The following is a 12,653-nucleotide window of genomic DNA, read 5'->3' as shown; positions in this document are numbered from 1 at the left end:
AGTCGGGCATGACTGAAGGACTAACACTTTCACCTTTCAATTAATTTTCGTTAAATGGTCTTTCCCTCCAGTATTTTATACTACATTTGTGGGTTTAGTATATTTTATTTTTAAGCCTTTAAAATGTGTGACAGGCAAATTTACAATCCCAATAGAAAAACAAATCTCAAGCTAACATAATATGATAAACTATTAGTGCAGTAATCAGGTTATCTCAAACATAACAGTGTTATTTATAAACCTAATAGCTTACAGATGACAAGACCATTTGACAGGTCTTCTAAAATATCAAACATTTAAAAATTATTTATTTATTTTGGCTGTGCTGGATCTTTATTGCTGTGCAGGCTTTCTCTAGTTGGAAAGAGGAGACTAATCTCAAGTTGCAGTGTGCAGGCTTCTCATTGCAGTGGCTTCTCTTGTTGCAGAGTACCAGCCTTAGGCATGTGGGCTTCAGTAATTGCAACACATGGGCTCAGTCATTGTGACACACAGGCTTACTTGCCCCATGGTATGTGGAATTTTCCCAGACCAGGGATTGAACCCATGCCCCTTGAATTGACAGGTGGATTCTTACTCATTGTGGTGTTGTTCACTTGCCAAGTCATACCTGACACTTTGTGACCCCGTGGACTGTAGCATGCCTGGCATCCCTGTCCTTTACTATCTCCTGGAGATTGCTCAAATTCATGTCCATTGAGTTGGTGGTACTATCTAACCATCTCATCCTCTGCTGCCCTCTTCTTTTGCCCTCAATCTTTCCCAGCATCAGGGTCTTTTCCAATGAGTTGGCTCTTCACATAACATGGTCAAAGTATTGGAGCTTTAGCTTCAGCCTCAGTCCTTCCAACGAATATTCAGGGTTGATTTTCTTTAGGATCGACTGGTTTGATGTCGTTGCTGTCCCAGGGACTCTCAAGAGTCTTTTCCAGCATCACAGTTTGAAAGCATCATTTTTTCAACACTCAGCCTTCTGTATGGTCCAACTCTCACATCTGCATATGACTACTGGAAAAGCCATAGCTTTGGCTCTGTGTCGCTTTGTCGGCAGACTGACGTCTCTGCTTTTTAATATGCTGTCTAGTTTGTTACAATTTTCCCAGTGGGTTCATCAGTACCACTTTTCTAGATTCTATATATAGGTATGAATATACAATGTTTGTTTTTCTCTTTCTTAGTTCATTCTGTGTAACAAGTTCTGGTTCATTCACCTCAGTTCAGCTGATTCAGACTTGTTCCCTTTTATGACCGAGTAATATTCCATTGTATGTACCACATCTTTATCCATTCATCTGTTGATGGACATCTAGCTTGCGTCCATGTTCTAACTATTATAAATACTTCTGCAGTGAACATTGGAGTACATGTATCTTTTCTGATTATGATTTTCTCAGAGTATATGCCCAGTAGTGGGATTGCTGGGTCATATGGTAGTTTTATTCCTAGCTTTTTAAGGAATCTCCATAGTGTTCTCCATAATGTCTGTATCAATTTACATTCCTACCAACAACGCAAACAGGTCCCCTTTCTCCACATCCTCTCCAGCATTTATTGTTTCTGCTGCTGCTGCTGCTAAGTCACTTCAGTCGTGTCCGACTCTGTGCGACCCCATAGACGGCAGCCCATCAGGCTCCCCTGTCCCTGGGATTCTCCAGGCAAGAACAATGGAATGGGTTGCCATTTCCTTCTCCAATGCATGCACACATGCTAAGTCGCTTCAGTCGTGTCCGACTCTGTGTGACCCTATGGACAGCAGTCCATCAGGTTCCTCTGTCCACAGGATTCTTTAGGCAAGAATACTGGAGTGGGTTGCCATTTCCTTCTCCATTATTGTTTCTAGATTTTCTCAATTAAAAAAAAACAGGCGGAAGACCTGAACAGACATTTTTCCAAAGAAGACATACAGATGGCCAATAAACACATGAAAAGGCACTCAACCTTGCTCATTATTAGAGAAATGCAAGTCAAAACTACAATGAGGAATCAACTCACACCAGTCAGAATGGCCATTGTCGCCAAATCTCATTTCTTTCTTGGGACTGATTACCTAGCCCGAGAAGTGGATTTGCTCCCTCTTGGTCCCAAGGAGCAGGAGTGCTTGGCTTTCGTGAGCACGTTTTCTGGGCATTTTTCAGTTCTTTCTGCTCCCTCCCTGGCTTCCCCATTCTCCTGCTTTCTTGTCAGGCTTTTAGCCCCATGTTTAGTCCTTTCAGTAGCATCCCATTGCATTTGATCTTCTTCTAGTGTTTCTGTCGGGGTGTCACTCTAATGACAGGAGTGAAAACGCACACAGGTGGTGTTGGAATTCTGGGCACGCTGGACTGGAATAGTTCGTTATGGAATGTATTGGGTGGGCCAAAAGGTTCCATTTTTTCCGTGAGGTGCTCTAGTAGTGCTTTTGTCTTTAACTTCATTTGAAATAGTTTTTTAGATTGTATTCTGTGAGCTGTCATATTAATATGCATTTTTTTAAAAACTTATCAAAATTGGTGAATTTTTGTGTAACCATTTTAATAGTGAAGATAGAAGAAAAAAGCAACATTTTCAGCATATTATGCTTAATTATTTCAAGAGAGGTATAGGACTTCCTTGTGGTCCAGTGGTTAAGAGTCTACCTACCAATGCAAGGGACATGGGTTTGATCCCTGGTCCGGGAAGATCCCACATGCCTTGAAACAGCTAAGCCTGTGTGCCACAACTACTGAGCCTGAACTCTGGAGCCCATGAGGTGCAACTATTGAAGCATAAGTGCACTATTTCCCATATCCTCTGCACTGAGAAGCCTGTACACTGCAATGAACAGCCCCTGATTGCTGTAAGTAAAGAAAGCCTGTGTGTGGCAGCAAAGACCCAGCTCAGTCAAAAATTAAGTAAGTAATTAAAAACAAAAAGGTAAACACACAAAACAAATGTGCAGTGTGTGGAGAAAGTGTCCAAAGTGGTTTGTGAAGTTTCATGCTGGAGACTGCTCGTGGGTGATACTCCATGGTCAGGTAGACCGATTGAAGTTGATAGAGATCAAATTGAGACATTAATTGAGAACAATCAACATTATACCATAGAGGAGATAGTTGACATACTCAAAATACTCAAATTAAATGTTAAAAATTACTCGCACCAGCTTGGTTATGTTTATCACTTTGATGTTTGATTTCCACATAAGCAGGAAAAACCCTTGACCATATTTCTGCATGCGATTCTCTGCTTAAACTTAACGAAACCGTTCCATTTTAAAAAACAAATTGTCACAGGCAATAGAAAGTGGATACTGTACAATAATGTGGAATGGAAGAGATTGTGGGGCAAGTGAAATGAACCACCACCAACCACAACAAGGCCAGTCTTCATCCAAAGAAGGTGATGTGTATATGGTGGGATTGGGAGGGAGTTTTCTTATGAGCTCCTAGAAAACCAAATGATTAATTCTAACAAGTACGGCTCCCACTTAAACCAACTGGAAGCAGCACTGGACAAAAAGCATCCAGAATTAGTCAACAGAGAATGCATAATCTTCCATCAGGATAACACAAGATCATGTGTTCCTTTGATGACCAGGCAAAAACTGTTACAGCTTGACTGGGAAGTTCTGATTCGTTTGCCTTATTCACCAGATGTTGTACCTTTGATGCCCACTAATTTCAGTCTTTACAGAATTCTCCTAATGGAAAAAATTTCAATTCCCTGGAAGACTGTAAATCACCTGGAATGGTTCTTTGCTTAAAAAGATAAAAAGTTTGGGGAAGGTGGAATTATGAAGTTGCTTGAAAAATGGCAGAAGATAGTGGAAAAAACTGGAAAATTCTTAGAGATGAGAATACCAGACCATCTTATCCGTCTCCTGAGAAACCTGTATGCAAGTGAAGAAGCAACAGTTGGAACCAGACATGAAACAACTGACTGGTTCAAAATTAGGAAAGGAATATATCAAGTGTTTATATTGTTACCATGCTTATTTAAATTGTATGCAGAGTACATCATACAAAATGCCGGGCTGGATCAGCTACAAGCTGGAATCAAGATGCTGGAAGAAATATCAACAACCTAAGATTTGCAGATGATACCACTCTAATGACAGAAAGGGAAGAGGAATTAAAGAGCCTCTTGATGAGGGTGAAAGAGGAGAGTGAAAAAGCTGGATTGAAACTCAACATTCAAAAAACTAAGATCATGGCATCTGCATCCATCACTTTATGGTAAATAGAAGGGGAAAAAGTGGAAGTAGTGACTTTTTATTTTCTTGGACCCCCAAATCATTGCAGACCGTGACTACAGCCATGAAATTAAAAGATGCTTGCTCCTTGGAAGGAAAGATATGACAAATCTAGATAGTGTATTAAGAAGCAGAGACATCACTTTGCTGACAAAGGTCCATAGAGTCAAACCTATGGTTTTTCTAATAGTCATGTATGGATGTGAGAGTTGGACCATAAAGAAAACTGAGCTTTTGAGTTGTGGTGCTGGAGAGAGTCCCTTGGGCTCCAAGGAGATCCAACCACTCAACCCTCATCCTAATCCTAGTTGTTTATCGTGGACCATGGTGCTGGTGCGTGTGTCACTTAGCTGATGTGTTACAGTGAGCGTACACTGAGAGTCAGCTGGCCTGCCATCTTGGACCTAGCAGGTTCTAATCCGTTTATGTCATGTCCTTGGGCTATGTCATTCTTTTAGAGCAGCAGGCCCCAACCATTCTGGCACAGGGACCAGTTTTGTGTAAGACAGTTTTTCCAAAGCGCAGTGGAGTTCATGCTCCTAGGAGAACCTAATGCTGTCACCACTGGTCTGAGAGGAGGCGGAGGCTCAGGCACTAACTCGAATGTGGTGGGGGGCAGCTGTACATACAGATGAAGCTTTGCTCTCTTTCCCGAGGCTCACCTCCTGCTGTGAGGCCTAGGATGGGGTCGGGGTCGGGAACCCGTTTTAAAGGTTTTGCTTGGCCCCTTCCTGTCTCATTCTCTACTCAGAGATTTTTTCCAGGCTGAGTAGGAGCGTTGACCCTGCCTGTCAGGAAGTAAAAATCTGAATGTCTGATCTAGGGGCCTTAGGGGCAGGATAGCTCCTTGTTTTAATCCATATGGGCTGGAATCCCCACATCATTGTTATCTGGATGTTATCTATCTCAGTAGCCTTCCTATGAGTCTCCTTGATGATGAAGCCCTTTCTGTAACAGCATCACAGCACAATAACTGTCTGTAAATGACAAAAAGACTTAAAAGTCACGATTAAATATTTGACTACAGTGTAATCGATAAAGAACCCTGATTACTAATGTGACAGCATTTTAAGATAACAACTAGAACTCTAGCATTATACCAGGACATATTCAAATTTTAGAAACCTCATATAATTTTTGGAAAGGCCATATTAATAATATTCATCCATACAGTATTTTTTTCTGAACTTTTTATTTTGCATTGGAGTATAGCTGATGAACAGTGTTATGATAGTTTCAGTTGGACAGCAAAGAGACTCAGCTATATGTGTACGTGTATCCATTCTCCCCCAAACTCCCCTCCCATCCAGGCTGCCATATAACACTGAGCAGAGTTCCTTGTGCTGCACAGTAGGTGCTTGTTGATTGTCCATTTTAAATATAACTATGTGGACATGTCCATCCTAAACTCCCTAATTGTTTCCTCCCCCATTCTTCTCCTGAGCAACCATAAGTTCATTCTCTAAGTCTGTGAGTCTCTGTTTCTTACAGTGTATTTTTAGGTAGGTTTTTCGCTCCTGTGATAATGCTCTCCATGTAATTTAACATACCAAATATAATACTACTTAAATATTTCTCTGAGATGCCTCAGGGGCCCTTGGAAGCATCCCAAAGTTAGTTGAAAGTCAAATAAGTTTGAATAAAATTTGTATTTGGAAAGTTTGTCAAAAATTTTGAAACACTTGATCAAAGACCACGGTCACTTTGAGACAATACTTATTTCTTAACCAAAGTTACAGGACATCTCAAAAGTAAATTCAGATCATTTAAAGGCAAAGAAAGTCCACACAATCGGTTATCAAAAACAGCATTCTGAGAAAACTTTATTCTCTTACCAGAAAGAAAATCAAACCAAAGTCTTCCTTTACCTTATTTCCAACAGAATGCATTTACCCAACTGAATTCAATCCAGTCTTAGAAAATCCTGATCCAGCAAACTCTTTTCAGTATTTTTTCACAGGCAGGGTCTTGTCCCCCGCTGCCCACCCCCACCTCTCATTCAGTTCACTTTGTCCAAAAGCTGCAGCCCCATGATGTCCACACTGGGCAGTGCGTGAGCTGGTGAGCTGAGTTCTCGCTGCCCTTGCTGGCCAGCCATCCTGCTGCCCTGGCCAGCAGGGCCTCCACGTGTGAAGTCTTTCTTGATCACCTGAATCAGGAGGAGAGCGAGCTGCCTAGAAGCCCTAGGTCCCTGTAATCAGCCTGCTCCTGCTGTGTTTATTGCAGGCTATGGGAATTGTGCTTCTATGTGTAAATATCTCCTCTCTGCTCTGTTGTAAACTCCTTGAGGGCACTGCTGTGACAGTGGTGCCTGTAACATCTGGGTATTCAGTAAAGTTTGTGGAATGAGAAAAGCCTGGATGTCCCTGTGAGGCAGTGAAGAGAAGGTACATGTCTGTTCTCCTGTCTACGTTTGGTGTTTAGTGAGTGTTCTAGTAGGGCTTCCCAGGTGACTTAGTGTAAAGAGCCCGCCTGCCAATGCAAGAGACTCAGGAGACGCGGATTCAACTCCTGGTTTGGAAAGATCCTCTGGAGTAGGAAATGGTAACCTAATCTAGTATTCTTGCCTGGAGAATTCCATGGACAGAGGACCCTGGTGGGCCTCAGTCCCTGGGGTCGCAAAGAGTTGGACACTGAGCACACAGGCGTATGCATGACATGAGTGTTCTAGTTCAGAGTTGGTGTGGTGTTGTGATTACTGGATTACATTCTGCTCAACTCACCACTCTAACCTTGGACAGCCTGGATTGGAGTTTCTGTGTTTGAAAAGGTCCTCAAAATTCAGTGTAGAAAAGAATGAAATAGGTACTTATTAAAATTGTGGACACCTGGACTCTGCCCTCTGAGACTTGTCGGGCTGCAGGGCTGAGCCGTGTAAGTACATCCACTTCCCCACCCCAGCCACATGTGAGGAGAACCACTGAGCAAGGTGACCTCTGTGGTGTCCCCAGCTCTGTTTTTAAAGGACACTTAGATAGGATGGACAGCTCTGTGAAGTTACTTTCTATCATCGGATGTTTAATTTCCTTTCCCTTTTGTGAGTTGGGTGCAGTTACAAGCACAGATAATGAGCGTGTGCCTCATTTAGTAGAAAAGGCATGTTTTCAGATCCTCTGCAAGGAGGGAGCAGTCAGTAGGGTGGCCGTTGCAGCAAGGAAACCCCATGTAGCTTTCGGCCTAAAGGCTTTTTCCCGAGAACTTTACCTTTCAAGAGTTTCCATATTTATCATCTGTTCACTTTATTAACACATTACAGCAAGTCCCCTACCTATGAACCTTCAAGTTGTGAACTTTGAAAGATGCGAATACGCATTCTATCAATGTCAGATGTGAGTGAAACTGCAGCTTGCCCTCCATCTCCTGTTGCTGACGACCCTTCAGCTCCACCATCTCCTACCTCCTCTCCCTCCTCCAGTCAGTAACTCTTCTTGCCTGTTCACTCAATGCCAGCCCCTGTGTGCCAGCTGCTGTACTGTACTCCTGTACTTTTCAAGGTACTGTACTGTAGGATTAAAAATGTTTTATTTTTTGTGTTTCTTTATTATATATTATTTGTGTGGAAAGTATTATAAACTATTACAGTACTGTACTATATAGCCGATTATGTTAGTTGGGTACCTAGGCTAACTTTGTTGGACTTAGGACAATTGTGCTCTCAGGATGGAACTCATTCACGTATAGGGGACTTTACAAATATAGCCATGGACCACGGTTTTAATAATTTTACCCCCAAACATATGAGGCAATCAAGCTTCATGTATAATTTGTCTTGTCCTTCATTTCATTGAGCTGTAAATATTTGATGAATAGAATATATGCACAAATTCTAAAAGATTTATATAGTCACTGTTCTTTAAAATGCAATTCTTTTATCACTAGGTTTTTTCCTCTGGAAAAGAAAGGAAGAAAAAGCCTTATATTTAGAGGCAGAAATGAAACCCTTTCTCAAAGTACCTCTTTTTCTTCTGTGTTACATGGTCATTGTATTAAATGGCACTGATAGAATAAATGATGTCAGGATTAAAAGGGAAAACCCCACCATTGTACCACTGAAAAGTTGTGTGTGGGGGCTGTAAGGAGATGGGTTGCTGCAAGGAATGTGTGAGATTGTTGTGTCATCTTATGCCTCAGTCATGAATCACAAGTTGTCCTGGACTGAGAAGAAAATAGAGGTTGTTTAGTAATATGAACAGTTCAGAGTGACAGAGAACACAGAGGGACGGTCTGCATTCCCCGCATTCTCGGGCATTGTGCACAAGCCGCCTCAAGCCCCGCCCTGAGAGTTGCCCTTGCAGGCTGTCCAGGGCCACAGGAAGTGGACCCAGCATTCTCTTAAGTCCTCAGGCAAGCCCACCGCTTGAAAGAGATGTTTTTTCTTTTATTAGATTCTAAGTTGAATTTCTTTGACATTAGTTGGAGGAAGCAGGTAGACTTCAGTGGGCTGTAGACTGTATTCCACATGCTGGGGTCTCTGCATCTTAGCATTGGAAGCAGATTTACCAGACTGTCTTTCCCAGCGGGAGCAGAAGTCCTGGAACTCAAGGAGAGGCATGTCTTTTCATTAATTACATCAGTTCTTTCAGAACCATTTTGAAAGAGTTTGAGTGCCTTAGTCATGTGAGCACTCCTCCCACTGAAGCCCTAGGAGTGGCAGCATCAGAAAGCTGAAAGAAGCCCCGACAGCAGTCAGGAGGCATTCCACAGTGATGACGTCGCCACTGGACAAGGAGGTTGGTCTGATCTTGGGTCTGTTTGCTTTTCCTAGTGACTTAAAATCCCTCCACCAGATTGATCCAACAGGTTTCCTTGTGGTTAGTGTTTTAACCTTTATTGGTCACATGAATTGTACCTGTGATTGTGATTGTGGGGAGGGTGGTTAGGTGGGGTGGGGGGTGGGGCGGAGGTGGAACTTTGTGGATGGTTGCTCTTCAGCTTTAATCCACCACCTAAATCTCTTGGGGATTTTGTATTTAAGCCCAGTTACAACTTTAACTGTGGTCCCCCTCCCATCCTCTGTGCCTGATAACCACGTGCCTCCTGGTCACTGTGTGGCCCCTTTCCTGCAGCCTGTTGAGTGCGTTGTTACCTAATGATTTAGGATGAACGTCACAAAGTCATCTTGGAAAGGTTCTCCAGGTTCGACCAGGAAGTCTTTTCTTGCTAATGCTGAGGATGGGGACCGGAGAGTCATGTCATGTTCAAGGTCTGTGCTGTGGTGTATCTGTGAGTCCGCTGACACCTCTTTCCCCTCCCCCAAACCACAACACAGACAGACAAGCAGAGCACATGGTGGGACTTGGCCCCATGCAAGGGCTCACTTCCTTGGTCTGTTGGTCGGTGCTGTGGGGCAGCTTCAGGCCGGCTTGGGCTGAGGCAAGGGTGTCAGACTTTACTGTCCAGAAACACTTTTTAAATCTCACTGATTTATCTGGGAATTACTACTAAATATCCAAAGCTTCCTGAATAGGGGCGAAAGGTATGCAAGTTGTAGGTCAAATCTGCATCTGCTCTCACAACAGGAGATGAATTCTGGCTGGATAAAGCCTTTGTAGATGAGATGCTGTGTCTGTCAGTTTGTATCACCGCAGGTGAGCAGAGAAGGAAACCAAGCAGAAAGTCTGTTGCTTGTCCTTGGTTCAGCAGTGATGCTGGAAGGATGTGAGCGCAGGTAATGGAGCTCTAAAGCTTTACCTCCTTACCCACTGCATTGGACTACCTGGCTGCAAAGGATGCAAAAGACCATGGACAAGGTCACTGCTGTTTTTATTATTACAACTAGTATTATTGCTTTGTTATTAAAGACAAAAAAACCTGAATGTACATACACACAGAGAAATGGTTGAATCAACTGTTGCAGTTAATTGCACCAAGAAAGAAATAGTTGAGAATGTGGTGGAGACGAAAGCAATAAATGTAGTAAAAGCTTGTGTAATTTTGAAATTGACTCTGTATTAATGAGACGTGATTGTTTTCTTAAAACAATAATCAATGTGTTTCAGCGTAACTCTGTAGTAAAAGCTTGTGTAATTTTGAAATTAACTCTATTAATGAGAAACAATTGTTTTCTTAAAACAATATTTAACATGTTTCAGAGTAGCTAACAAGATGAATGTGTTTGTGATACAGGGGCTGACTTTGTCACTTGGTCCAGATCACATGCGGATATTGGGGTCCTGTCCCTGAAATAGGAAGAGGAAGGTGTTGATGCTGATGACCAGATGGCTTTGCCCAGAGACACATTTCCTAGAACACCAAGATTTAGTTTTAAATCACTGAAAATTGATTGGCCTAATTAAATCATTAATGTAGCATTAGAAATCTGTGGGTGTGCACTCAGTCACTCTGTCATGTCCAACTCTTTGTGACCCCGTTGACTGTAGCTCACCAGGCTCCTCTGTCTGTGAGGTTCTCCAGGCAAGAATACTGGAGAGTGGGTTGCCATTTCCTTCTCCAGGGGATCTTCTTGACCAGAGATCAAACCCATGTCTCCAGTGTGTCCTGCATTGGCAGGCAGATCCTTTACCACTGAGACACCTGGGAAGCCCATGAGAAATACACATCTAAGGAAAATATTCAAGAGAGGAAAAAAAAGGCGGTGGAGAATCTGGCCCCAGTGTGTTGGCCCTAGGGGAGGTGGTGAGTCCTGGAGACACCTTGTGGAGGTGGCGGGGGGGGGGGGGGGGGGGCGGGTGTGCAGCATGAGAGCAGGAGGGGACACAGATCAGCCCCAGGGCTTGTCTTCCTGCCTTTCTGAGATGCTGCTCGCCTGCTAACATGGTATTTGTTGTTCTCTTTATCCTGCTGTAACCCTTGTGTAGGAATGTGTGGGGGAGAGGGTGCTGGGGAGGCCAGGGCACTAGTCAACGTGCAGGTCACTTGCTCCGGTGCGTGCACGAACCCCCAGCCAGCCCTCCTCCCACACCAGTTTCCCTGCTGGCCCAGGCCGAACAGGAATGTTGTGCAAACAAATGCGGAAACAGAGACATACAAAAGGGAGACTGTTTTTCATTTCAGCCACTGACGTGCGTGATCAGAAATCACTCATGCTGTGGACTCTGTAATTGTGGGGACCTTTCAGAAGATGCCTGCAGAGACTTCCTCTAAGTGCTCATCTCTGCTCTAAGGACAGGTGGTGGTTGTAGACTCAACTGTGACCTGTTGTGTGAGATGAGAGTGTATCAGTACCTTAAAAGCAAAGTACTCATCTGAGCCTCCATCTCAACTCCTTCCAGGAGTTCGTGGATCTGGGCAAGTCCTGGCTGCCCGTGGAGATCAAGTCAGTTTACATTGCTCTCAATAAGTCACAATTTACTGGCTCTTAAGAAACCATACTTTTAGGTAAAACAGGCAAATTTTAATTTAAAAAGTGAAAGGATTTGTTTTTAAAAGAAATGATCTTCCAGTTTTATGTCCTGGAGTCAAATGTGAAGTCAAATCCTCTAAAATCTTCTACGTCTGTTATTATTTTACATGAAACAGTAAAAACAGTGAACCTTGATGAGAGGAAGGTCCTGAGCTAGTTAAGGTCAGGGTTGAGTGTGCCACACTGAAGCAGAGGGGGAATGGATGTACTGTACAGAAAAGCAGCAGAAGGAAGGGATGAGTGCGGTAACTTGAATGAACTGAAACTCCAGCTTTGTGAGTGCACTGGCTCCTTGGGCCTCTCATGTGTTTCTGTCCTCATAAACGTGTGGCTCTGCCCCTAGCAGGGTCCCGACCCCTCAGAGCAGGTATGAGGGGTTCTCACATTTGTATCCACAGGTACGCTGGGTGTCAGGATTGTGCTGAGTTCTCTGGAGGCCCAGTTCCCCTGGGGCACACGCTTACTGGGCCGGAGTGGAAGGTCAGCTTCAGTTCCACAGTGGTTGGCTGGACTTAGATGTGGCACTCCTTGCCTCTTGTGAGGGTCTGCGAGTGCCTGACAGGTGGGCACTTTGGGGGGCATCCACTTTAAGGAAGAGTTTCTTAAGTAACAGATCCCTTCAGTCTGGACAAGGTTTTGGGCTGCAGCCCCAGTGAGGAATAGACAGCAGTGAATGCTGCTTACCACCAAGAAAGGGAGTGGAAATCCAACTCCCTTTAATGTCGTTCTCATGGGTGTATTTGCTTTTTGTGATCGTAAAATGGTCCTGTTTTATACATATGCATGTCAGAATCAAGTAGGTAGTACTTTTATATGATGTTTGTGTGTGTAATACATACACATGTCGTTAGAAGCAGCAAGTATATTAATAGCTGTAATACTGGTGAAAAGTGTTGTGTCCGACTCTTTGTGAGCCCATGGACTATAGCCCTCCCTCTGTGCATCGGGTTCTCCAGGCAAGAATACTGGCGTGGGTTGCCATTTCTGATACAGCAGCTCGTTAAGCAGTCATGTTTAAAAGCCATTCCTCATTTAATAAGGAGCTGAATTGGACTTTTTGCCTCAAAAGCTCAACGATCA

The 12,653-nt window shown here is 43.5% G+C and overlaps 1 protein-coding gene across 7 annotated transcripts in view; it reads left to right on the top strand.

Annotated features, from left to right (window-relative positions):
* The window catches only part of TJP1 (tight junction protein 1), a 259,464-nt gene that overhangs the window by 87,766 nt on the left and 159,045 nt on the right, over nucleotides 1-12,653 (top strand). Inside the window, exon 1 of one of the 7 annotated variants that reach the window (XM_070775277.1) lies at nucleotides 8,902-8,940. The exons of the other annotated variants lie outside the window; for them this stretch is intronic. Coding sequence (XP_070631378.1) covers nucleotides 8,917-8,940 — 24 coding nt within the window. The 5' untranslated portion in view covers nucleotides 8,902-8,916. Of the gene's footprint in view, nucleotides 1-8,901; nucleotides 8,941-12,653 lie in introns of those variants that run through there. 7 annotated transcript variants of the gene reach the window in all.

This window comes from Bos indicus, chromosome 21 (assembly GCF_029378745.1).
Source record: "Bos indicus isolate NIAB-ARS_2022 breed Sahiwal x Tharparkar chromosome 21, NIAB-ARS_B.indTharparkar_mat_pri_1.0, whole genome shotgun sequence".
In the NCBI taxonomy this organism is placed as follows: domain Eukaryota; kingdom Metazoa; phylum Chordata; class Mammalia; order Artiodactyla; family Bovidae; genus Bos; species Bos indicus.
The sequence above is the reverse complement of the archived record's forward strand: the minus strand, read 5'-3'. Positions and strand labels throughout refer to the sequence as shown.